Here is a 27,586-nt window from a genome sequence, read left to right on the forward strand (position 1 = left end):
AATCAAAAGCTATTTTTCATTTTTTGTTTTTAAGAACAAAAAATATAGTGCTTTCAGATAATATCTTTTAGTTGTTTTATATTATTTTTATTTGTTTTTTGAAAACTATTTAAAAATAATAATTATACAAACATGTAGAATAATTAAAAATAAAACATTACATATAAAATTTATTTTTAAAAAAATATTAAAAATAGGTTAAAAACATTTCAAGTTTCTAAGCAAACTTTTGTTCTACAAAAATTAGAAAACAATTTTTAAAAATTGTTCTCAAAAATTATTTTTCAAAATTGGTTTCGAAAATAGTTACCAAAAAGGTCCTAAGTAAAAGTTGTTAACATAAGTTTTTAAAAATAAAGGGAAAACATAGAGAAAACAAAAACAAAAACCATAAAATGCAAATAATGTAAAATATGATATCTTTCTTTTATATTCTCTTTTCACTACCTAATACTGATACCAAAAATCCTCAAATATGATCTTTCTTTGAATTACATGTGTTTTTGTGAATTTTCTTTAACTTCTCTAAATTTTTCATTAGGGCAAATAGATTCTAAATCAAATAATACTTGATACGAAATTTATTAATGTTTTAAGATAATTTGAAACTCAAAACAATTGATTCAATTAGTAACAAAAAGCTATGAAACTCAAAATTGATCCAATTAACATAAGAAAGTTATAGGTCATAATTCATTTTGAATGACTTTGCTACTTTCTTCTTTGCATTTAATCATACTTTTGCAATAAACAAGAAAAAAATAAAAAATAAAAAACCATTAGGCTAGTAAACTCTAAATCAAGTAAGACTTAATGCATTAGATTTATTAATGAATTTAATAAAAAAAAAAAATTTTAAACTCAAATAGTAAATCAAACATTACTAGAAATTTATGGATAAAAATTGATCAAGAATGATTTTTTTTTTCTATTCTAAATGGAACCATAATTTTTTTATTCTTTTTATAGGTAAATAGACTTATAATCAAGCAAGATTTTACATGTTGAGTTCATTATTGAGTCTAGTAGTTTTTTTTTTCCCAAATGAAACTCAAATAATGAACCAATTAATACAAAAAAATTTATAGACAAAAAGTGATCTAAAGTGACTTTATTGTTTCTCTTATGTATAGAATCTTATTGTTATGATTTTTCTTTTTACTAGACAAATATGTAGACTCCAAATTAAGCAAGACCTAATAAATTGCAGTCTAATAATTTTTAAAAACAACTTGAAAACTCAAATAGTGATCCAACCGATGCTATAAATTTTATGGATAAAAATTGATTCAAAATAATTCTATCACTTCTCTTCTACGTAAAACCATATTTTCTAAAAATAATTTCAAAGACAAATAGATTCTAAAGCGAGTAAGACTTAATGCATTGGATTCATTAATAAGTTTAGTAATTTTTTAGAATAATTTGAAGCTCAAATAATGAACCAATTAATCCAAAAAATTTATAAATAAGATTTGGTGTATAATAACTTTGTTGTTGTTTTTTAAAAATAATTTAAAACTCAAAAAAGAAACATATCTGATGTTTACAAAAAATAATAAATCAAAATTGAAATATTATAAGTCATAACTTTATTATTTCTTTTAGAACTTACAACTATATTTTCTCAAGGTAAATATATTTTAAATTAAGCAAGACATAATCAATAATTTAAATTCTTTAATAATTCTTCTAATTTTAAGAACAATTTAAAAATTAAAAAAAAAACTAATCCAACTAATTGCATATTAAATCAAAAGCATTTTATAATAATTTGTTCATAATTGGGTACTAAATGTGTAAATGTAACAAAAAATTTGACCCATTTATATGTTAAAAAAGTTAAATATTATTATTTTTAAATTCATTTTGAATAAAAATATTATTAACAATTATTATTATTTATTGTTAACAAAAAATAAATTATCATTTTTGAATATATTAGTATCCATATTTTCATAGCATATATTAAAATGTTTTTCTTTTAAATTTTTTTATTTTATAAAAATGCAATATAAATTTATGATTTTATTATAATATTACTAGTTATAAATTACTAAAAACTATTTAATTTTTAATTATAAAATTATTTTTATTCTTATTAAGCCTAAATTAAATTTTGATCAATATTATATAAATTGAATTTACAATTTTTATAAAGTCAAAATAGAAAAATTATTTTTTATTTTTATTTTATAAAATACTAAAAAAATATTTTTTATTATTTAACTTAAAAATAAGTATAATATTTTTTTTTTACTTTTATTTTTTAATTATATTTAAAATGTAATAAAACATGTTTTAATAAAAATACGTTTTAATTTTTAAAATAAATGAGTATAAATATATTAAAAGAATTTGAGTAACTTTTTTTTATAAAAATTTGATAAATATTATCTTTAATCATATTTAGGTTAATTATATTTATAAAATAAATTTAATATGTATATTTTTACTTATTTTATTATTTTTAAAAAAAATCTAAATATTTTTATAAATTTTGAAATATTTCTTATATATATATATATATATATATATATATATTTTGTTTTGATATTTTTGATATATTTGTAAAATTTAAGTATATACCGTATTTACTAATATTTTAAATCTTATTTGAAAGTATATTTGCTGCCACACGAAAACAGGCGTACTCTCTTTAACGGGAGGAGATTCTACACAGAATAAAATATCTACTTCATATATTATCATTATAAAACCCTGATATAAAACATTATTTTATTCACAAGGTCCCCCTCAGCCGCCAAATGTGAAATCAAATAGGTGATCAGGCACTTTCCTCTCTACAATACTCTCCCAAATTTCACAATTCGTTCTTTTCCCACAAAAAAAAAAAAAAAAAAGACCAAAAAAAACCAAAAAGAAGATCCTTTTGGACCCATTGGTTTTTCCATAGACCAATATCTGTTCTTTGATTTCCGGTTTGAAATTTCTTCAGAATTTTAATTTGGAGGGTTTTACATTTTTGAGGTTTCAGAATCCGACAAGCATCGCGTGAATGATCCTTTTGGGTTTGATTTGTTTATCATTCTGAGTATTGGGTTTCTCGATTTGATTGAAGCCAAGGTGTTTCAAGGGTTGGGTGGGTACGATCTCGTTTGAGATGTTATAAATTTTTTGGTTATCTTTTTTTTTTTTTTGTGCGTTTGATCCAATCGATGAGCTCTTAGAATCGGATTGTATTCGAAGTATTAGAATTCTCGGGAAAACAATGGAAAACGATTTCTGAGTATTGGGTTTTTGGATTTCGATTTAGTTAGACTGTTTAAGGTATTCTGCTCATTCATAAAAATTTTCTATCAATAATTAACAATTTTGAGTATGGGCCTGATCGTGCAAAGCTGTTTCAGGTTTGATTTCCATGCATTTAATCTAATTGGAAGATGTATAGCAATTTTAAGGAGCAAGCTATAGAGTATGTTAAGCAGGCAGTTCAGGAAGATAATGCTGGCAATTATAGTAAGGCGTTTCCGCTTTATATGAATGCCTTAGAGTACTTCAAGACGCATTTGAAATACGAGAAGAATCCTAAGATTAAGGAAGCTATTACTCAGAAATTCACTGAATATTTGAGGCGGGCAGAGGAGATCAGGGCTGTTCTTGATGATGGGGGGACTGGTCCAGCCTCAAACGGGGGGAATGCATCAGTGGCTGCAAAGCCGAAAACGAAGCCCAAGAATGGAGATGGGGGAGATGGGGATGATGCGGAGCAAGCCAAGCTTAGGGCTGGGCTTAATTCTGCTATAATCACTGAGAAGCCAAATGTGCAGTGGAGTGATGTGGCTGGGCTTGAGAGCGCCAAGCAGGCACTGCAAGAGGCTGTCATATTGCCTGTTAAGTTCCCACAGTTCTTTACTGGTTAGTTCCTCGATCCTGATATCTGCCTTTTTGTCGGTCTGTTCTTTATACTCGTTTTCCCCATGTGGCTATCTGAGAAGGGGATATCAGTTTGGTACATGCGTGCACAGTCACATGTGTATAACAATATCAGGGAGCACCATTGGCAGAATAAGTACAACTAGTGGTAATTTTCCTTTTTCAGAACCGGGTGCCATATGGTTTTCTTGTGTGGTTCGAGTTGAAGTATGTGTGGAATAGCCATTGGGTTTATAGCACACTCCGACCAGAAACTCGTGGATTATAATGGGAGAATTCAAAATTAAATTTCCTTTCTCTTATTGTAAAATGTTAAAATCTGATTTCTATACTGTTCTTAATTACTTGGGATCATGGATTATTAAGGTGGGTGTTATTTAGGTGAAATTAGATGTCATTTTAGTTCATATAGTTGCTATGCATTTATGTTATTGGGCGTATAGTTAAAGGGATAATGCAAAATTCTGGCTTAAAAATAATGACTAACAAAGTGAAATTTAAAATTGTTTTATTTACAAAGAAAAAACAAAGAAGCAAAACAAATTTAAACTGGATCCGCAGATGATAATGATTATGTTGTAGTGTGGTGTTGTAGCAAGACTATTTGCTTGCTATCATCTGTATAATTAGCTTTATTGTGTATACTGGAAGGAGCATATACTGCATGCATGTAAGTGGCCATTGCAACAAAATTCATGGCAATGGAAGTTCTATAAATTTTTATGCTGAAAATTGTGAAATATGAGTAGGTCGAAAACCATAGTGAGGAGCCAATTCAAATTGGCAGAGACATGGGATTATTAGAGGTTTCCAAGTTTTTTCAATTTGAATTGAAAACCTATTTATCAGATTATAGTTTCAATCTCAGTTCAGTTAATCACATGAAAGATCCCTTATTGATATGTGTGTATGCTATGACACTTTCCTAAAAAGACAATCATAGATATGATTGATTCATAATAAGAAGGTATTTACTACCCTCCATGTTGACACTGCTAGTGAAGAAATGTTTCATTCGTCAGCTATGCATTTTAAGTTCTTCACAAGCAAACCCTTCTCAGGTTTTTCTCCCTTTTCAATCCAGTCTCTGGGCCTTGTTTTTCTAAGTATAATCTTCATGCAAAGAAGAGGATCTGCTTCACCTATGACGTTAGGGCATGCTATCTTTGCTGACATTTGTACAATGAAATTTGAAAGAGACAAGATACCCATTTTTTGCATTGTTATGCCATCATTTAAGCAATCGCCTGGTTTCAGTTGCTTCATCTTTATCATCTGTTAAATTTAAAATGCTAAATGGTTATTCTTTTTCCTTTTCGTGTTCAACAATTTGCTTGATCTCTTACTCAAGTTTAGGGAAGAGACGGCCCTGGAGGGCTTTTCTATTATATGGTCCACCTGGAACAGGAAAGTCATACTTAGCCAAGGCTGTTGCAACAGAAGCAGACTCAACATTCTTCAGGTAGCATATTCATAATCATCTAAAATTAGCCATTTACTTTACTATAGCAGATACAAAGCTAGTAAGCATCTATTTCATAAGCAATCCTGGACTCCAGTTAACATTTTCACCTCATTGTCATTGTATTTTTGTTGCTTCATTCAATTATCGAGCTCACTTCTCCATCTTATGTTCTATTTTTTAATTTGGTATCTTTTCCATGCTTCTCTTTCAAGTTCCTTTCTTTCATGGAATTCTTTAGCTTGTCTTTCAGTTATGGTTCATAATGTCAATATCATAAGGAAATTATATTTTGAGGGTTCTTATTGATAGTTTCAATTTAAAACTGCATTGAGGATGGTGTGGATGAAAAATTAGAATTAAACCTGATTGTTTATTCATGATTTTCATGCCTATTGGCATCTCATGATAACCATATAGCATGGTAGTGTGTTCTAAATAGTGCATTTCATCCTTGACATGAAAGGGAAACTATTGCATGCCTATTGACATCTCATAATAACCATATAGCATAATGTGTTATGAATAGTACATTTCATCCTTGAGGAGCATTTGTTCATGGAAGTAAAACTATTCCAGAATGTTTGCGATGTATTTAAATTCACAAGTTGTTCAATTGGAGGAGTAATCAGCTTAATTTTCTTTTTCTTTTTGATAGATAGGAGTAATCAGCTTAATGATAATAACAAAATAAAAATGAGGTTGATTTTTGAAATATTGAAGTAGCAAATAAAAAAGTTTAAAATGAAAAACAATTGGACTCATATTTAAGTGCCATAGAAGGCACAGAATGACACCTTTGGTTTTGATTAAAAATCCTTAGATCTGAAATTTTAAATTCAGAAGGGTTTAGTGCATTAAAGTGCTACTAGAGTTTCTTGTCCAGATTTTTTATTTTTTTAAAGGTACTTGAGTTTTAAGTTTCTCTGTTTTCACTTTGTGAGAAATTGTACTAGACTGACCAATGGGAATAGGACTTTGCCAAGTGATTGAAGAACTTAAGTTATCAAATAGGTAAGTTTGACAATGAAAAACAAATTGAAATGTAATTGTATTATATTTGTTATTTGTTAACAGCCAGCAGGCTGACAGGTTGTACTGGGTTTGGCTGAGATCTAGTGGTGGTGAAAGCCTTAACATTTTCCCTTCTTTTTTCTCCTTATCTGATCAATTAATACTTCATTGGTGGTTGGATTTGTGAAACTTTAAGAACAAGAATAGTTTTCTGGTAGATATTCAATGTTTTCCTCTTTCCAAAATAGAATTTTTTAAAAACATGGGGAGTTGCTTTTCTTTTCTTATCTATTCCCTTTTTAATTCCTTTTTCTTTGTGGTAAGGAGAAAGAATATTATTAAAAGTAAAGATTAGTTACACTTTCTCGATACCATAGTACCTCAGCTTCTTCACATATATTACCTATAAAATTATTCCTTGGAAAAATGTCAGCTGCAATAATATCATGATCTGCTCTAGCTGTACTATCAGGTAGTTTATTAGCTTCTTTGAAAACATGCCTACAAGTTATTTATTTATTTTTTATAGGAAAATGAGAATATACTAAAAGTTCTAGTCAGACAAAAGGGTGTACATCCAGTACACAAAATGTATACATCTAAAAAGAAAAAAGATACAACCAACAATCACAACCACAACCATGTTTTAATTACTTAGAGCACAACCACTGAATGAAGTCTAGCGGGAATGGGAACCAGCTTGAACATCATCTTGAAGAGACCCTCATGACCACAGGTATAGGTTACTTATAAGGGAATCCTTAAGAGATTGATTCGAGTGTTGCACCTCTTTAAGGTTGGTTGATTATGCTCCTGCCAAACTGTCTAGAATGGGCAAAAAGCAGTTGTTCTTCAGGCCTTTCTTCTCTTATCCACAAAACTCACATGCCAACCTACTAGCAATTCCTTCACTGAAGAAGGAAGAATCTGTAAGGTGCCAAATGAAGAGAATAAAAGGTGCCACAGTATCCTAGCTTTCTGCATATTGGATAAGGAGATGGCCAATTCTTCTGCATTTTTATACATATGTCAATAACTCGCCAAGAACCATCCCCTTTTTTGAGTTGGTCTATGGTTAGGATCCTTCTCCATGCAGCCTCCACATGAAGAAACTCACTTTGGTTGGAGCCCAAGAGCCTTACACTATCTTTGAGGTAAAAGAGTTTTCCCCCACTAACTCCAAGGTAGAGTAAAAGACTTAATGGAGAATTCTCACTCTCCCTAGCCTTAAAATGCTATTCTATCCTCCTCCCTACTCTTCCTTCCTAACACATGAAGCTTTCAAAGGGGCATTTAAAAATGTTATCCATCTCTCAATCTTGGAAATGTCTTAAAAAACATGGGTTCCACAATACCAGCCTGCCCTCTATAGCTTGAACATCATCCACCCAAGCCTCCTTGGAAGTTGCAAAAGAGAATAGAATAGAGATGGAAAAGAGTCCTTTAAAGGAACATTACCACACCACACATCTTGCCAATATTTGATTCTTTTCCTGTTGCCTACCTCAAACCTTGTCCTAGCCTTAAAAACTTCTCATCTTTTTCTTATTGCCTTCTACAAGCCAACACCATACCCTTTCCCCTCAATCTAGAAGTGCCATCTTCTTGGCTCTTCCCCAAACTTTCCCATTATGACCTTTCTCCATAGGACATCCCTTTCCAAAGCAAATCTCCCGCACCATTTTCCTAGTAAGGCTTTATTGAGAAAGGATAATTCCTTGATACCTAGACCCCCCTTCTTTTTATCTTTGCAAATCAACAACCAATTCAGTACATGTGGTTTCTTATCAAGTTATGAACTCAAATGATTTAGAATGTTCCAGATGTTGTACACTAAAATAGAGATGCTATCAGGGACCTTGAATTGAAGCATTTATAACTATCCTGAGGAAACATTTTACAAGAAATCTCTTAATCCCATAGCAGACTGCCCAAAAGAAGACCATCTCTAAAAGTCACAGTCAGTAACACCACTGAAGCATCTCCCATATATTTAACTCCTGCACTGCAAATACAGCAATCAAAATTTCCAATGACCTAACATTACAGCATGCAAATTACTTATGGAGCCATCAATATTGAGCTTAAAGCTGTCTATATCTACAGGAATATATCAAATCTATGATATAGCTGGTCATGACTGAAGAAAAAACTTCTAACTACACTTGAACTATAAATTAAAGATAAAGAGAAGAAAACCCCAGTAGTTTACTTTCAATAAATGAACAATCGTTCAGTGTAGTAGCCTGATATGGTAGCAAACTGTTGCAGTAACTACTTGCTAAACCTTAAAACTTGTCTAGCGTGCTCTTCTATTGACTTGCTAATTTGTGACTTCTAATCAATTTATGCCTACTATTTATATATATAATATAAATGACAAAACTTTACTGGCAAACTTATTTGCTAGTCATAGAAAAAGATTTCCATGGGAAATCTTATTGAAGCTATTCATCCATTTGATTTTGCTTTCCTGGAAAATGCATTTGCATGTTATTTATGTCTTTAAATGCATAAATTGGTGAAATGCATATGATATATTGGCATGGTACAAAACAAACATGTTTGGCAGTCTTTTCATGCATGCAGCGACTTGTATAATAACTTTAAACCCATATCCTGCATATTTGTGCTTTGCACCTTCTGTAGAGTTACAAATGCATAAATACAAACGAAAGAAGGGTTGGCTTAATATCATAGATACAGGTTTATTTTGATAGACTTGAGCCTACGAAGTCACAAATGCCAAATATTGTCTTTCCACAGTGTGTCTTCATCTGATCTAGTTTCAAAATGGATGGGTGAAAGTGAAAAGCTAGTCTCAAATCTGTTTCAAATGGCTCGTGAAAGTGCTCCTTCCATCATTTTCATTGATGAAATTGATTCCTTATGTGGCCAACGAGGTGAAGGCAATGAGAGCGAAGCCTCCCGACGTATTAAAACAGAGCTTCTTGTTCAGATGCAGGTACTCTTATAATGGATAAGAACAGCCTTAATCTTCCTTCTGTTTACAAGTATTACGATTAGACCTAATTGATATAATTTGTATGAAAATGCATACTCATTTGCATGTGGAGATTGTGGAGTGCATTTGAGGGTTGGGGTGTTGAGATGTAGTTGTTTGGAGATATATTAGCAATCAGTTTCACTGAATTTTATTTCATGGACTGGTACAATGAGAAATTTTTATTGTATCTTAAAAATCATGTATATGTATTACTGATGGGTAGCAAAGTAAGGGCTGCTGATTTCATCTTCCAACTTTGTGCAGTCCATGACAATGTCCACTTAGGTTTCTGAACTCTTTGGTTTGCTACATATGAGTTAGGTTAATGTTGGTTATTTTTTTATGCATCTTTAACTTAGAAGAGCTCAGAAACCTCTTCTCGATTAATCAGAAACTCATCTATGGTCTAAGTGTCTCTTAAAATCTGGTTTATGACCCTACTGAAGAAGCCGGGATTGAAAAGATCTTGTTGATGGAGTCTTTTTTTTTTCATTTTACAGACATTAATGATTATGAAACTGCAAAGGATCTATTACAGTAGCTTATGATACCACATATACTAAATTTCTAGCATAACATGATCCCTTGACTTATTGTTTGTGGTGTATCCAAAAATGTCTCAATGAGCGAGAGAGTGAGAGAGCGGGCCGGTGTGAGAGAGGGTGAAAGCGATGGGAGGGAGCGAGGCGAGCGGCGCGTTGCAGAAGGATTAGAGGGAGACTCAAGGGCTGATGCAGAAAGTGATGACTTTGTGGGGGTTAGAAGCAGGGCCAAGAAGGGAAGCTTTGGAGTGGAGTCGAAACGGTTCGACGTAGAGGTAAGGGAAAAGAAAGGCAAGGTGCAAGCCCTGATTGTAGAAAGGAAAGGGGGAGTCTCCTCGTGGATTAGGATGGGACCAAACAACATTGGGTGCTTTATCGATGGTCTGGAGGCCTGTATTGAGAAAGTAGGAACCGGATTTTGGGAAAGGAGGTGGAAGGACAGTGGAAGGTCCTTCCTTATGGTGCGCGACCTAAATAAGGGAGGGTTGTTCATTCGGTTAGGGGTTACAGAGGTGGAAAACAAAAGGTACAGCATCTATATCCCGAAGGGTAACGGTGATAAGGATGGCTGGGTACTTATGGTAGAGATGCTTCGTCGTCTGGGATGTAACGTCGAAGACGAGAGCTCTCAGAAAAAGGGTGCGGCGCTCCTAAGGTCACCAATGGAGAAATCCTATGTGGAAGCTGTGATGCAATCAAAGGAGATGAAGACTGTAGCGGCAAGGGCGGATCTTTGTAAGAGGGGAATGAGCCGGATCATGGGGAAATTGGCCCACTGCCTGGTAGGGAGTTGGGACCCTAGTTCAGGGAAAGAGGTAGATTTGAGAGGTTGGGGGATGAAATTGGCGAAGTTTTGGAGACTGAAGGGTAACTTAGGAATTGCAAAATTGGAAAGGGGCAAAGTCCTCTTAGAGTTTGAGGCTCTGGATGAAGCAAAAAAAGCCATAAGAATTGGGGGTTTCCCATGCGAAGGGTCTTCTCTCAGCCTGGAAAGTTGGAGGCCTGAGAGTGGGTGTACGTCGGAAGGGGAACAAAGGCGCGAGGCTTGGGTGCGTATCCTGGGATTGCCAGTCTTGCTATGGGAACGAGATACCCTGAAGAGAATAGGGGATGCATGTGGGGGATTCCTAGATATCGACCCACAGACGGAGACGCTGGAAGACTTGCAGTGGGCAAGGATCTTGGTGAAGCTCAACAAGGAGAGGCCCCCCAATGTCGTGGAAGTGCGGACCGAGGAGGTTTGCTATGAGCTTACACTTTGGTGGGAACTCAGACCCACTGTGAGGACGGCAAGGGAAAGAAAGGGCAAAGGTATCCTTGTTGCAGAAGGCGAGGATGGGGGTGAAGTCCCTGCACGCGCGGGGGGGCGCGTGAGGGGGTTGGTAGGTGACCCAAGTCTCGAGGTCAGGCTGCAGACTGATGATGGGACGAGGGGGCAGTCCTCGGGGTCGGGTTTGGAGGCGGTTCTGGATTCGGGCTTGATGGCGGATGAGCTCCATGAAGCGGGTGGGCTGGCGACGCAGAGGGTCCTTGGGCCTTTTAAAGACTCTGGGCCCTCCTTCCCTAGCGCGCCTGGGCCGCCCATTCTTGGGCCGTCTTCTGATGCTGGGCGGGCTCCGAATTTGATCAGAGGGGCTGGGCTGGGTATTCGAAGCCCAGATTCGCCTCTGGCTTTTAAGGCGGATGAAGCCCAGTTGAGGGGGGTCCGTCCTTTTATTGGGGCTGGTCCAAGCCCTGTGGGGGGCCTTGACCAATCATGGTCATTAGTGCTGGAGGGATTGTGGAGGCCTGTGGCTGAGGAGTATAGAGCGGAGGGGAATTCGAAGACAGCTGATGCTCTTCTGGAAGAGGCTTCGAGGTACGGGAATGTCCCTAAATTCTTTGGGCCGTTGGTGTGTGTTTCTCCTTCTTCCCCGTCTTCTTTTTCTGGTCGGACTCCAATGGGGGAGTATTACGACCGTTCTGGGGTGGCTATAGACGTTTCCCAGTGGGAACCTACGGACCGGAGGATGGTTGGAAGAACGCCTGCAGCACTGAAGAATGTGGAGTGTTGGGAAATTATGGAAAATAATAATGGCAAGATGGAATCCAGTGGGAAGGATCTCTGCCCGGTTGGTGTGATGGCTCCAGAAATTAGGGATTGGAGGGTGGACAACTGGGAGGAGAGTGAGCTGGCAAGATTCAGTCAGTTCCTGGGGTTTTCTACAGTGGGTTTAGAGAAGGATATCCATGGATTTTATGGTCAAAATAAGAAGAAGGGAAAAAGTGTACAACAAGTCTCTCTTAGAAAACTCGAAATTTGAGAGGGAATTGAAGAGGCTTGAATGTTCCATCAATTACGATGGGGGAAGGAAGCAGAAAGGCATTGTTCAAGGAAGAGGGGGTCAGTCTCCAGTTGTATCATGAAGATAAAGCTGGTAAGTTGGAATGTGCGGGGAGCTAATGATAGCTCTAAAAGGAAAGTGATCAAGGCTTTGATTAGGAGTCAAAGGGCAGACTTAGTTTGCATTCAGGAGACGAAAATTCAGACTATGACTAAGGGGGTGGTGAGGAGTCTGGGTTCTGGGAGGTTCCTCGATTGGGGGGCTATGGGAGCTCAAGGCTCAGCGGGTGGTATTTTGGTTTGCTGGGACAAGAGATCCTTGGAGCTGCTGGAGATGGAGGTGGGCAATTTTTCTATATCATGTAGGTTGAAGAATGTTGAAGACGGAGGGGTTTGGATTTTTACGGGAGTTTATGGGCCGTGTAATAGGAAAGAGAGGGAGGAGATGTGGGAGGAGTTAGGAGCGATAAGGGGAATTTGGGAAGACCCATGGTGCTTAGGAAGGGACTTTAATGTCACTTTATCCCAAAGAGATAGGAGTAGGCAGGGGAGCCTTAATGGAGCAATGCGTAGGTTTGCTCAGGTGGTGGATGACCTTGCCCTCATTGACCTCCCCTTGCAGGGGGGTGTGTATTCTTGGAGTGGGGGTAGGGGTAATCACACTTGGGCAAGGCTGGATCGTTTCCTGGTGTCTCAGGGGTGGCTAGATACCTTCAGGGGGGCTGTTCAGTGTAGGCTCCTTAGGCCTACCTCTGACCACTTCCCTATTTTGTTGAAGGGGGGCGGGATGAGCCGGGGTCCCTCCCCGTTCAGGTTTGAAAATATGTGGCTCAAGGTGGAAGGGTTTAAGGAGCTTCTTCGCCAATGGTGGCAAGGAGGGGAAAGAGTAGGAAGGGCTAGTCTTAGATTGGCTGCTAAAATGAAGGAGATGAAGGAGAAAATTAAAGTGTGGAACAGGGAAGTTTTTAGCAGAGTGGAAGTGAATAAAAGCTCTGCCCTTCGGCAAATTGAGTTTTGGGACAGGGTGGAAAGCGGCAGGAACCTCTCAGATAGGGAAATGGAACTGAAAAATGAAGCTAAAGAGAATTTTAAGAAGTGGGTCCTATTGGAGGAAACCCATTGGAGGCAAGTGTCTAGGGAGCTATGGCTTAGAGAAGGGGATAAGAATACTGGGTTTTTCCACAAGATGGCTAGTGCCCACTGGAGAAATAATTTTTTGGACAGAATTAAAATAAATGGGGTGGAATTGGTGGAGGAGCAGGAGGTGAGGGAGGGGATTGTCAAGGCCTTTCAGCATCAGCTAAAGGAAGAACCAGGGTGGAGAGCCGACATAGAGGGGCTACCTCTTAATAGTCTTGACCATAGTGAAGCTGAAGCTTTGGAGGTCCCCTTTACTGAAGAAGAAATCTTCTCTGCCCTGATGGATATGAATGGTGATAAGGCCCCAAGCCCAGATGGGTTCACTGTGGCCTTTTGGCAAGCTTGTTGGGAGTTCGCTAAGGAGGAGATAGTAGAGCTGTTCAAGGAACTCTACGATCAGAAGTCCTTTGCCAAAAGTTTGAACGCCAAGTTTCTGGTCATCATTCCAAAAAAAGGTGGTGCTGAGGACCTTGGGGAGTTCCGGCCTATCAGTTTGCTTGGGGGGCTGTACAAGCTTATGGCCAAGGTTTTGGCCAATAGGCTGAAATTGGTATTAGATAAGGTGGTCTCGGCTGATCAAAACGCGTTTGTAAGGGGAAGACAAATTCTTGACGCCTCTCTCATAGCCAATGAGGTGGTTGACTATTGGCAGAAGAGGAAAGTTAAGGGGATGGTGTGTAAGCTGGATATTGAGAAAGCCTACGACAGCATCAGCTGGAGCTTCCTTATGAAGGTCTTGAAAAAGATGGGCTTCGGGTCGCGCTGGATGGAGTGGATGTGGTGGTTCTTTTCAACGGTAAAATTTTCTGTCCTTATCAACGGGGTCCCAGAAGGCTTTTTCGCCAGTTCTAAGGGTCTGCGTCAAGGAGACCCAATTTCTCCCTACCTCTTTATTTTGGGCATGGAAGTGCTGAGTGCACTTATAAGGAGGGCAGTGCAGGGGAACTTTATCTCTGGGTGTAGGCTGAGAGGCAGCGGGGAAGCAGAGATTATGGTGTCACATCTGCTCTTTGCAGACGTCACTATTCTCTTCTGTGAGGCAAACAAGGACCAATTAACGCATCTTAGATGGATTTTGGCGTGGTTCGAAGCGGCCTCTGGGCTTAGGATCAATCTGGCCAAGAGTGAGCTGATACCAGTAGGGGAGATTGAAAATATGGAGGAAATGGCGGTGGAGCTAGGTTGCAAAATTGGCAGCTTCCCGGTCAAATACTTGGGGCTGCCCCTTGGGGCCCGGCACAAAGCCTTGTCCACGTGGGATGGGGTGGAGGAAAGAATGAGAAGAAGACTTGCCCGGTGGAAGAGACAATACTTGTCTAAGGGCGGGAGAATCACCCTGATCAAGAGTACCCTTGCAAGCATTCCTATTTATCAAATGTTCATCTTTAGAATGCCTAAGTCAGTGGTTAAAAGGATTGAGAAAATACAAAGAGATTTTTTGTGGGGAGAGGGAAATTCGGGTAGGAAGATTCATTTAATTAATTGGAAGGTGGTGTGTACTCAAAAGGAGAAGGGGGGCCTTGGTATTAGAAGGTTGGGGTTATTGAACAGGGCCTTATTGGGCAAGTGGGTTTGGAGATTTGCCGTTGAGAAGGATGTTTTGTGGAAGAAGGTAATCGGGGTGAAGCATGGGATGGAGGGGTGTGACTGGATATCTAAGGAAGCCCGGGGGCCCTTTGGAGTGGGAGTTTGGAAGGAGATCTTAAAGGAGAAGAGCTGGTGCTGGAATAACATGAAGTTCAAGGTGGGGAGGGGGAACAAGATCAGGTTCTGGACTGATCATTGGTGCGGCACCGGAGCGCTGTCCAATGCATTCCCCCTGATTTTTGAACTGGCAGTGTGTAGTAATGATCTGGTGCATGATGTGTGGGACCCAAGGCTGGGCCAAGGAGGGTGGAATATCAGGTTGATTAGAGATTCTAACGATTGGGAGCTGGTGCTAATAGAAGACTTGCTCCTTTTGCTAAGGGACATCAGAGTAAGTCCAGAGGAGGACTGTGTGCTATGGAAAGGCGGGGTTTCTGCCAGTTTTAGGATTCGGGAAGCTTACAATCTGCTGACAGCCCCTAATTCTTGTGTTTTTCCGGGAAAAAATGTTTGGGTGGATAAGGTCCCAACCAAAGTGGCTTTTTTCGCATGGGAGGCTACTTGGGAAAAAATTCTTACGTTAGATAGGCTGCAAAGGCGTGGTTGGCAGCTTCCAAACTGTTGTTTTTTGTGTGGTTGTGAAGAGGAAAATGTAAATCACATTCTTTTACACTGTACAGTGGCTAGGACCCTTTGGGATATCGTCTTTGCCTTATTTGGGGTTCAGTGGTGTTTCCTGAGAAGGTTAAAGAGGCGTTGTTCTGTTGGCGGGGTCCTTTTGTGGGCAAAAAGAGGAAGAAGATTTGGAAGACCATTCCGTTATGTATATTTTGGACGGTATGGAAAGAAAGAAATAGGCTAGCCTTTAGAGGGGGTCTCTTGGCTATTCAGACTCTCAAGAAGTCTTTTGTAAGTAGTCTGTGGAGTTGGGCTAAGTTGTATAGGGGAGAGGAGTCCTCTTCGCTTATAGGCTTCTTGGAGTGGGTTGCGACCCCATAAGGGCTGGTGAGGTGTTTTTGTTTTTGGCTCTTTGGCCTTGTGGCTGCTTTGTATACTTCCTGTATGCGGTGCGGCCTTTCGGCCTTCTCTAATATATTTTCTGCTGTTGCTTATCAAAAAAAAAAAAAAAACATGATCCCTTGACTTATGTCTTCTTGAGATTTGGTTTCTGACCTAACAGGGAACTGGGATTGTGAAGGTTTGGTTAATGGATTATTTGTTTTCTTCTCACTAGGATGTGCAAACTGCAAAGGATGTACTACAGCAGTTTTGATATCAGTGTACCAACTTAAATTTTATGCTCTCTACTTCACGCATGCCACATGTGCACGAACACATGCGCACATGTGCGCATGGCACACATACACAGATATGCAAACTGCAAAGGATCTGTTATATCAGCTCCTGATTTCAGTATACCACATATTCTAAATTTATAGCTCTCTCTTTTCACACACATATATGCTTACTTCACCCTCCTCCCCCCCACCCTCCTCTCTCTCTCTCTCTCTCACACACACGCACGCGTGCACACACACACACACACACACACACACACACACCACCCTCCTCCCCCCCACCCTCCTCTCTCTCTCTCTCACACACACACACACACGCACGCGCGCACGCGCGCACACACACACACCCACCCATGCATACTCATGTAAAGATTGATCAGGCTCAATGCTTCTCACACACCTATGCATACTCGTGTAAAGATTTTTCTGGCTCTTTGCTTCTCATTTTCAAATGGGTTTTATCTATTTACATTTTAGGGTGTAGGGCACAATGATCAGAAAGTTCTTGTTCTTGCTGCCACAAACACTCCGTATTCCCTGGATCAGGTGAGAAAAATCTTATCTTGTAGAACTAACTTTACCTATCTGAGATTGTCAGAATTGCTACTTTTGGGCTAAAGTTAAAGTGACTTGCAGGCCATCCGACGGCGATTTGACAAGCGAATCTACATTCCTCTTCCAGATTTGAAAGCAAGGCAGCACATGTTTAAGGTAATGGGATTTTATTAATGTTACTGTATGTTTCTACAGAACATTATTTGTTTGACCGGTTGCCTTATGGATCTTGATGGCTATGTGTAGGTTCATTTGGGAGACACTCCTCATAACTTGACTGAACATGATTTTGAACACCTGGCTTATAGAACAGATGGATTCTCTGGTTCAGATATTTCTGTTTGTGTAAGTTTCAGGTTTTGTATCAGATGCAAACCCTTTTTCTTGCTTAGCAGTTTCTTAGTGAGTTATGTGGCTGAAAGTAGTTGGCTGATCCTCTTTTCTTTATTCGATAGGTCAATGATGTACTATTTGAACCTGTTCGGAAAACTAAGGATGCTTCTTACTTTGTAAAAACTTCCAATGGCATCTGGGTCCCTTGTGGCCCTACTCAACGCAGAGCTGTTCAGGTTACTTTGCAGGAACTTGAAGCACAAGGCCTTGCTTCAAAGGTATGGATTGGTGGAAAACTGAAACTACATTTACCTCATGTTGGGTTATTGGAAAATTGGAAATTTTGAGGGAAAATACAGAGAAAATGAAATATAGAGAAAAACAGGGGGAAAAAAAAGTGAAAGAAAATTAAATACAGATTTAAAGCTAATAAATTATTTTTACATGTTTCCTCAAACTCCAAACTTATTTTACTTATTTTTCTTCTTGTATATAAAGATTAATTATATTTGATATTTTTTCGTATTTTCCATTGTAAGCCAAACAAAAGAATGTCTTTTGGCTTTACATTTTTTTTCCTTTTCTTAGTACTTTCCTAGAATGAAACATAGCATTGGAGCTTCAAAAAATTCAGTGCCAGATATTATTCCAGAAAAAATCACATTGTTCTTTCTGTTGATTAATTTCACAATTTCTTAGGATGACAGGAAAATGACTTCTTTTTTGCAGTAAGTAGTTGTAGAAAGGTCTGCATAATATGCCTTACAATCATTGAGCACACATTATTCACTACTTTGACAGCAATAGCATGCCTGAATAAATAAATAAAAATGAAATATATACATTTTCTTTCCTCATTATTTTTCTCAGGAAAGGGATTTCTAAAGAACTGCAATTTCTAGCTTCAGCTAATTGCTTGTGTTCTTTCATCGTGAAAGGTAACTGAATTTATCCTTGTTGGTTACTGATGACTTGGCAGATCCTCCCTCCGCCCATCTCAAGGACTGATTTTGAAAAAGTACTAGCTAGACAGAGACCAACAGTGAGCAAAGCAGATCTGGAGGTGCACAATAGATTCACAAAGGAGTTCGGGGAGGAGGGATGATGCCCCTTTTGGATCTTAGTCACAGGACACCTCATTGATTGAGCCCTTTGGCTGCCATCTGGGTGGCATTGTAAATCCTGCCAGCCCTTCCAAGAGGGGGAAAATACTTGTGTGTCAATGTTAATTTTTGCCTGTTTCAAATCAGGTGGATGTTGTAAAGTGGTGATACTGATTTCTGCATGATTAATAATGCCAACAACGTTGGCTATTGTCAATGTCCTGGAAACTACTGCTGGATTATTTGATCATTATCTGTCACATATGATGAAGACGAATCAGTCCATGGACTATTCCTCCCCCACCAACAATTCGATACCATTGGAATATTTTTGAATGCTTGGTCCACAAAACAGAGCTATGGGTTTCATCATGCAGGAGCTTCTGACACAAAAGGGCATCACTTCATTTTTTTCTTCTTTTGCAGGGAATTGTCAGGAAAATAGGCCCGGTATGCGATAGCATTACTGTACCATATTACATTCATTTCCCGTCAAAACAGACTGTCATAGAAGAACAGACAAGTAGAGAGTCCAACCTCTTGGTTTATTTCATGGCCAAGAGGTGACTGAATGTGTCAAACCAAACAGATTATTATATAACTGGTAACAGTAACAGTAAGTGGCATTTTCTAGCTTTAGTCAACCTATTCCTTTTTTGCATTCCTTCAAAGCAAAGCTGTAGGTGCATGAAAGATTCATGAAGAAGGGGAAGAAGACTGATTCCAAAATCCAAGACCCAGTTTTCTTAGATAGTGAGCACTTTAAAATAAGAATGTATTAGCAATAGAAATGCTATGGAATCTAAACTGATGAATCTTCAATTAGACATGTGAAAGGCAATGGACAGGTAGGCATTAATAAAGTGCACAAAATTCTCCACCAAGGTATGAAGTTCAAATCTTCAATTAAATATGTGAAGGCTTAAGGCAGATGAAGGTTTTTCCAACTACTCAATTCACAATTAATCTGGTGAATAGCCAACAGTCCTGCAAAACCAGCAGCCAATTCAAAGTTAAAAATCATGTATAGCCAGCACACCCCAACCCAAAAGAAGTAAAAAAAAATCCAGTTCTCACTCATCACTGAACCTAGATCTTAAGATTTTCCTCATGCTTTGGTTCTTTAATTCTGCTTACTACAGGATTAGTATGTTCTGAAAAATCCGTACAGCTGATGATACTGACCTTTTATCAGATTGCCTATACTAGTAGAACCCTCTTGTTTTGGCAGGGATTCGCATGTCAGACTGCTGGTCTTGGACGGCTCCTGCTATACTTTTGTGGGGTTGGCTTGGCAACATCAACAACTATCATCCACCCATTAATAATCTGAAAGCACCACCAACAGAAAGTTGGAGTCAAGTCTTTCTCTATCTTGAAGAATCAGATTTGAGTTTACAATCACACAAGGGCTCATCTCTGAGCCTACCTTGCCATTCATTTCTTTGAGAGCTGCACTAGCAGCCTCTTCAGTCGTATACTCTATAAATGCGTAACCTTTGGACCTTTTAGAAATTTTATCCATTATAATCTTAACTGTCAAGAAAAGAAATCCATCAGCTCATTTTTGCTACATGAATCAATAATTTATTTTGATGGGTGGAAAAAGGTGAAAAATACCTTCAACAAGTTCGCCAAATCCTTCAAATGCTCCGCGTAAGGTTTTCTCAGATGTATAGAAAGATAGCCCTGTCCAAAAATAAGTATTTCCAGCACTGCTTTAAGTGGAAAGGAAAAAAAGGAAAAAAAAAAAAGGAGGGGTGGGGGGTGGGGGGGTTTTGTTCGTCTAAGCCTTAAATTCCAACTTCAATCAAGGGCTTAGTTTCTAGGATTTAAAACTTTGGAAGATACTAATAGTTCTGATGTTTCAGAGCTTTTATTTTTTGGTCCACCCACACTAAACATTATTCACATTATTCAAAATATAGACTTGTCAAAACATCACAAGTACATGCAGATATAATTCATATTTAGAAGACTAAAAGACAAATACCAACAAAGAGCAAGGAGAAGTAAAATAAACGAGCAGAAAATGTCTTAAACTAGATACTTGCAACTTACCAGTTACAAAAAGTTTCTTAGTTTTTATATTTGTCGGTTGATTTGCTTCCATAGAATCCAGTGAATCTGTAGAATTCTGTAAACTACCACCTGGAAAATGCATATTTTGTTACTCTACAAGGTAAAATTCATGGAATGGCATAATATTAAATTAAACTAAGATCCCATTTACGAGTGATTTTAAAAGGGGTTAAAAGTGCTTTCTAATACATGGAAGCACTTTCTTACAAAAATTAGGTGTTAGACAAATTTTTTAAAATCACTTCCAAAAATCTAGAGAATCACTTGAATTGATTCCTAGACAATCACTTGGAAGGTGATTCTTCCAAAAATGACTTTTTTATTATATAATACATCATCAAAAACACTATCAAAGCACTTTTTTTTTGTTCATCTCCAAGCACTAAGCAATTCTCTCTAGAAGTGTTTCTCATGGAAGCGTTGCTAACCAAAGTGCTACAAAAGAAAAATGCATTAACTAGAATCACTCTCACACGACCTCTAAAGGTTATTGAAATGAAATACATGACAATTTGCATGTACAAATAAAATAAAAATAAGAATAGTAATTCAGAATATTGAAACACACAAATTTTCCACTAAGAACTCAGATATTAAATGCAACTTTTTACAAGGTACTAGAACAAACTTCGTCTCCCTTAAAATAAAATAAAAAAGCTTAAACAAAAAAAGTTGCAATAAAAAATACAAATAAACAAGTACCTATGCTGGCTATACTATCTAGCTGAGCATGGCTGAACAGTTGAATCCATATTAATTAACAAAAAGATTATCCTTGTGTTAAACATGTCTAGATCTTTTTCCTCAACAACTTAATGATCATGGCCTCTTTCTTGAAGCAGTCAAGTTCTATAGAACTTAATTGAACCTCATCATAATTTCTGGGGTTGACAACACAAGTTCTGTTTTCAACTTTCCAGGGTTTATATAGATGACAGTTTGACGGATGGATTTACATTGGCTGTCAACCTAAGACAACCTCCATTTTATTGAGTCCCATGCCAACCACATAAAAAAGATGATCCGCTATGTCCAATACTGCAGCAACCAAAAGACGAATCTTTATTGAGTCTTGTTCATCATCCTACTTTATGTCCAATACTGCAGCAACATACTCATGAATTCATAGAGATAATCTCAGCTACTGAGAAAATGTAGCTGATGGCTTCTTGTATGCAATTATGGCAGGTAAATATAGCCGGTGGATTTGTTTCACTTTGACAGCCTGAAAATCAGGCTTTCAGGGGACTTTAATTAATGAATTAAAAGTTATATTCAGGTTCATCAAACTTATGACTTTCTAAAAGTCCTCGTGAAGAAACTCTAGAGCCTTAATGTTGTGAAAAACCACAACAAATAATAATAATATGGAGAAGAAAATAAGAAAATGAAAAAAAAGAAAAGAAAAAAAGAGCAAAGCACACAACGATTTACGTGGTTCAGCTTACAACCTACATCCATAGGCAAAGATAAAGAAGAACTTCCACTAATATTTAAGGAAATTACAACCTAGGGCTCTCAAATCTCAAAGTCCCAATGACACCCAAAAAGAGACTTTCTCTCCAAGTCAAAATCTCTTCCTACATATTTTACTAATTACACAGGAAGATTCCATATGAGAAACTAATTGTATAATTGTTAAAAATACCTATTTCTAAAAGCAGATCTCACAATAGGATATTTCCTTTATGATAATAGGAAACTCCCTTACAAGAATATGTCCTATTAGGAAACTATAAATGATTTTCCAATTGACTCGTAAACAAAATCTCAGACCCTTTCCAACACTTGATATGTTAGATCACTTATAAGGCATTCTAACCCAGATCAACACTTAAAGCAATCATGAATTGAACCAAGTCACTTATCAGTGTTGTGCATAATGTGCGCTCCACATATTCATTGCCTATAGAAATATCTTCTCTTTAAACAGATGCATTCTCAGTAAAAATGGTGATGAATCAACTGATCACATCTTGAGCCATTAAAATGTTGTTCAGGTTTCTATTAGCAATCATTTGGTCTGAATCAGATGCTTCTAGTTTCAGTGAAAGATCTTTTCCTCGGGTGGAAGTTTAAGGGCTTGGATAAGAAGAGAAGTAAGGTTTGGTACATGTCTCCCTTATTCCTGTTTTGATGCATGTGGAAAGAGCGTATTCAAAGGATTTTCAATGAAGAGCTGTCAAATCATGAATTGAAGGAAATCTTTATTAAATCCCCATTAGAGTGGTCCCATGCTTTGTTGGGAATGGATAATTATGCATTGTTTAAGGGCATTCCTCTCAATGTTATTCAACTTGACTGGCTTTCAATGTTTAAGTCATAAGGGTTAGTTTAGAGAGGAGAGGGGATTTGTTTCGATTTCTGTTTGAAGGAGCTGTGTTAATCTTGATGGAGGGGTGGGAGGTTTTTGTTGTATATTCTCATATGGTTCTATATAGATGTATAGGTCTTTTTATTTATTTATTTATTTTTGGAGAAGGCTTAATCTTCCATTTCTTTTATTAGTTTTTTTAAAATTTGGGGAGGATTTCTCCTCCTTCTCAAATACTTGCTTTACCCAATTTCTAATACATTTTGTTTAGGATAAAAAACAACAACAATAGTATTAGTAGTAGTTGTAATAATAATAATAATAATAATAATAATTACACATTGTTGGACAACAACAACAACAACAATAATAATAATAATAATAGTTACACATTGTTGGATTTTTTAAATAGCCTCAATTGTGGATAGTTATGTCTTTATGAAGGTTGTTTTGGGTAGATGCATTTTATTTTGCTTCATTCAGTGCCTTCTGTACTCTATCTGTGTACTTTTGCACAGCCATACTATCTCCCAATCCTCCCTTACTCATCAACAAGTTGGATACTCTTGCTGGCTTGCTTCAAAACTTTTGGATTCAAAGCATCACTTTATTTTTTTTGGTATCCATCTGCAACTCCATTTTTGTGCCACATTCCTCATCTGACTCCAAGGGCATGTAAATGAACCATAAGCTAGAAATAATACAACAAACGTAGCACAAAGTGAATATTTCATATGAACCAACTTTTATAAAAACTAACTTACCCTTCACCAAATGTTACCATACTAGGTCAACCCTTAGTGTGTGTGAACAATCTCTCTCTCTCACTCACTCACACACACACACACACACACACACACACATACATCATAACCAAATATCCATTATCAAAGCCTCTTGGCATCATAAAAGCAGTGTGAACAATACTTCCTTCCTATTAAACCTCTCTATAACAATTATTTCATTCCACTTTTAGAATGGCCTTTGTATCCTCTAATCCCCTAAAACCTAATTGCCTGTACCTGAACTTGGTCTCCCTTGGATGGTATTATTTAAGAATATTATGAAATTGGACCCAATCTATAATCTTGCATCCCTTACAAAGATACACTGCATATTCCTCAGGGGCAACTACAAAAGATTAATGCATCCACTGCTATTCTTCTCTCATTCCAGAAACTTTTCCAGCATTTTATTACATTCTCTTGCGTTGTCAGTGGTGATTAACATGCTAATCCTATAGATCCCAGCGTAACCCTTATGATTGCCTTGATTTACCACTTCCTTATCTTGGTGCTCCACCGGCCATCATAAATTTTCTCTTTGTAAAAACTGCATACTAAGCCACATAGCAGGAATTCTTTTAACCCCTCCAACAGTCTACAGAATTTTTGAAGAACACTATAATACTTTATTTTGAGAGTCTCACCTTAAATAAATAGCTTAAAAGGTTTTGAATTTTGTCAACCATTCAAAGCTTTTCACAAATTCAAAGTGCACTGTGGAAGTTTGGCACACACCTGTAATAATTCATCTTGTTATTTGAAACTTTGACAAATTAAGACCAGTTATAGATTGCTCAACACATAATCCAATGTTTAACCTGAAGTTATGAAGGTTTTACCTCTATGGCTGCTCTTAAGTACAAGTATTGACCTTAGAACTGGTCATGAGACTAGTGGCTTATGGGGGTGGGGGCTTGGAGTTTTGATCATTGGATATGGAGAAGTTTCAGAAATGTTAGATGCAAAGAGAAGCTTAGAATATGAAGCCTTGGGTGCAAGGGACTTCAACACAGCTGGTCTAAAAACAAATTGGTACACACTGACACATGCTGAGACTTGCAGATAAGTTGGTCAGATTTCTTTACACATAAAAATAAGTAATGAAACTCATCCAGGAGCTTGCACCAAAATTTGATGCCATGGATATTTTAGTGGTCTGGAGAATCAGGGTTATTGTCTTTAAAACCATACACTTTCTATGATATTAACAGGCATTTGTGTGTATGTTTAGACCCATATGACAACAAAAGGCCATTAAGCTGTGATAGCCTAACAACATAGGAAACGAACTGTTTCAGATTTGAAATTATCAGTGACAACAGAATATCCAGAAGATATCATCTAGAAACTTCTAAACTAAGATTCGAAGTTCCAAGCTGGAAAAAAGAGCAGAGAAATAGAAGACATAATTTCTGCTGGATTGCTACCACCAACAGATGACATGTAAATTCAAAGCTAAGGAAATTAAACCAAAGGACAAACCTCCATAATCCTTATTATTGGACTCAAAGTTCTCATCTGGGCGAACTGATAAAACACCAGGCACACCTGCAGTCATAGGAGCATCTCTTCAAGTGACAGTATCTACCTATAATAAATTGGAAATACAAAAAAAAATGACAGCATAAACTAACCTGCCAGTTCTCTTGCACACTCCTCATCAAGTTCACAACAAAACCCAAAATCAGATTGCCAGGAAATGTGATATATACACATTTGGGCATCCTTCTCACTACAGAAGAAACTCTAACTTCTCAGGAAAACACATATAAAATGGTACAGCAAAACAGAGTAAACAGATCTTCAAACAATCAATACTTACTTTCCCAAAACCTTGGTTAGTATTTGAGCATAAAAATCAACCATCTGCGCCTTGGTAACAACTCCAACTGTTGGTCTGTCCATTTGAACAAGCCAGTGCTTGGAATTCCCCGCAGGAAATAATTGAGGACTTCCAATGTCTGAGTTTGACACACTACCCAGTTGAATATTCGAAAAGGTATAGTCCTTTTTCACAGAGTTAAAATCGGGGTCGGGTTTAACAGATAAAACCCCCTGTAAACCTGCAATGCACAAATCCAAACAAATTAAATTAAAGCCATTTGGCATAAAAGCAAAGCATTTGAGCACTCCCTATGCTGTAATTGAATGATTGAGAGTCCTATACAGAAGCTATGGAAGAAAAGAACAGTGAACAAGAACTAGAAACAAACCAGAAAGCTCGCGAGAAGTTTCTGCATCGATATCGCAACAGAAACCAAAAGGGGCATCCCAAGAAGCATCATATATACACATCTGAGCATCCTTCTCGCTGTTCAAACCACAATTGAAGCACAATTCAGGCCCAAAACAGAAGAGAAACGAAATGGTTTCAATTAATTTCACAAAGAAGAACACGAACCCACCTGCCCAGAACCGTTTGAAGGGTTCTGACATAGTAATCAATAATCTCAGCTTTGGAACGAAGCACTTGTGGAGGAGCCTCCATTTGCACCATCCAGTGGCGCTGCCGCTCACCAGCAGAAGCAGAGAAAGCAAGGGAAGTGGAAGTTGTAGATGCTGCTACTGCGCTTGTTGCTGTTGATGAAGATGAAGAAACACAAGAAATGGAACAAGAAGAAGAATAAGATAGATTCAAGAGATTGTTGTTGTAGTTGTTTTTGAATGGACTGGGAAATGCAAGGGTTGTGTGGAAGAGAGAGGAAGCTTGAGACTGAATTTTGTGGGAGAATTTTCTGGTAATGTTGAAGGTGGTGGCTGAGGGACAGAGAGTTTCCATAGCAGACTTCAATGTTTCATTTGACAGCCCACACTCACCCCTCACAATCTCCTCCACGCTCTAAATATCTAAACGCCCTATGGTTTTGGAGGGGTTGAGTTTTGCCTCCATCTCACGACCTTCTTTATTTCTCTCTCTTTTATTTTTTATTTTTTTGTTGGTAATAAAATAAAATAAAATTTATCCGTATTTTTCAAAACTAGGTTAAATAACATAATTTTTTTTAATTATTTAATAAAAGTTATAAAAAAAGAATTTAGTAAAAAATAAAACAAAATTTAATTTTTTTTTTTTTAAGTATATGTATTTAAAAAGATACTTATCATCGTAGTAAAGTTAATATGTATTCCGTAATAAAAAAATTTTATCATTAAATTAAAAGTAATTAATACCATAGGTTTAAATCCAATATTACATTAAATCAAAGATTAAAAATAAGTTACAATCAAAGAAAATAAATTTAAGACATTACAAAACAACTAAAATGTGCAAAACAATAGGTAAAAGAGTGTGACAATCTAAACTCCAACTATAATAAGTTTTTCTTCCGTAAAACTCTCTTAAGGAAGAAGAAGATGCCCATGAGGCATAGAAAAAGGTAAGAGATCCAATGGTGGCTTAGTAATTTTTTTTTTTTTTTCAAAATACGGTCCCTCCATGTTCTCGGAGCTCTAGAGCAAAATGACATGACATGAGACTATAGGGTGACACCATCCTAGCGCTAAATTTTCTAGCAAGGGGGTCTTCAACATCTCAAAATGGTGGCACCACTAGGGAGAATGGTGCCAAGCAATAAGGTGGCGCCATTATCTCTAGGATGCTCCAAAACTCCTTCAACATTTCTCTTATTTTTTACCAATCTTGCCCAATTTTTCCATATAGAAAAATGATGTCCAAATCTTATAAAACTTAGTGAGCTTAATTTTCAATAAATCTAGAATTAAAAAAAAATTATTTGAGCATAGTTGAAAATATGTGACTCCCTTAGCCAACCTAAAACTTTTTGTCTCTTGAAATAGGATAGCTATGGACCTTCATGTGACTTTGATCATTTGGCTTCACTCATACCCACCCTTGCATTCTACATGTTCCAAGATATTTCTAAGATCATAATTATTCAAGAAAATAGTTGTAAACATAAGAAATAATGGAAATGTGAGAAAATCGAGCATACACAAAGTAGTATACAATTGACTAGCTAGGGAGTGCTTTAAATGTTAAAATCCAGCTTAACATGTGATTTTTTTTATCCTCATTATCATGCAATATATGACATCTATCAATTGGTATGATGAATTAATCTATAAATTAATATAGTAGGGTAAGACAATACTTCTAATGGTATTGGGTTTGTTCCAAGATGTA

General features: G+C 37.1%; 2 protein-coding genes across 6 annotated transcripts; one reads left to right on the plus strand and one right to left on the minus strand.

Moving 5' to 3' along the window:
* Positions 1-2,769: 2,769 nt before the first annotated feature.
* LOC117928603 (protein SUPPRESSOR OF K(+) TRANSPORT GROWTH DEFECT 1-like) lies at positions 2,770-18,568 on the plus strand. Of its 5 annotated transcripts, none has more exons than XM_034848524.1 (9): positions 2,778-3,107; positions 3,372-3,879; positions 5,254-5,359; positions 9,140-9,338; positions 16,748-16,816; positions 16,907-16,981; positions 17,072-17,170; positions 17,281-17,436; positions 18,138-18,568. In XM_034848524.1, exons 2-9 carry the CDS (start codon positions 3,405-3,407, stop codon positions 18,261-18,263), a joined length of 1,305 nt encoding a protein of 434 aa, XP_034704415.1. In that variant the 5' UTR covers positions 2,778-3,107; positions 3,372-3,404; the 3' UTR covers positions 18,264-18,568. The 5 variants fall into 5 exon arrangements, with proteins under 5 accessions (XP_034704419.1, XP_034704418.1, XP_034704415.1 ...); XM_034848525.1 differs by having other exon boundaries at positions 2,778-3,103; XM_034848526.1 differs by lacking the exon at positions 2,778-3,107 and adding an exon at positions 3,133-3,291.
* A 108-nt stretch (positions 18,569-18,676) lies between these two features.
* Positions 18,677-26,287, minus strand: LOC117928604 (organelle RRM domain-containing protein 1, chloroplastic-like). Its single transcript, XM_034848529.1, has 10 exons — positions 25,848-26,287; positions 25,656-25,753; positions 25,265-25,505; positions 25,077-25,174; positions 24,925-24,990; positions 20,323-20,412; positions 19,882-19,950; positions 19,691-19,797; positions 19,447-19,590; positions 18,677-19,248 (listed from the first exon to the last, which is right to left on the minus strand). The coding sequence occupies exons 1-9, from the start codon at positions 26,219-26,221 to the stop codon at positions 19,504-19,506; spliced, it is 1,230 nt and encodes a 409-aa protein (XP_034704420.1). The 5' UTR covers positions 26,222-26,287; the 3' UTR covers positions 18,677-19,248; positions 19,447-19,503.
* Positions 26,288-27,586: the final 1,299 nt, after the last annotated feature.

The sequence above is a fragment of the Vitis riparia genome, chromosome 13 (assembly GCF_004353265.1).
Source record: "Vitis riparia cultivar Riparia Gloire de Montpellier isolate 1030 chromosome 13, EGFV_Vit.rip_1.0, whole genome shotgun sequence".
Lineage (NCBI taxonomy): Eukaryota > Viridiplantae > Streptophyta > Magnoliopsida > Vitales > Vitaceae > Vitis > Vitis riparia.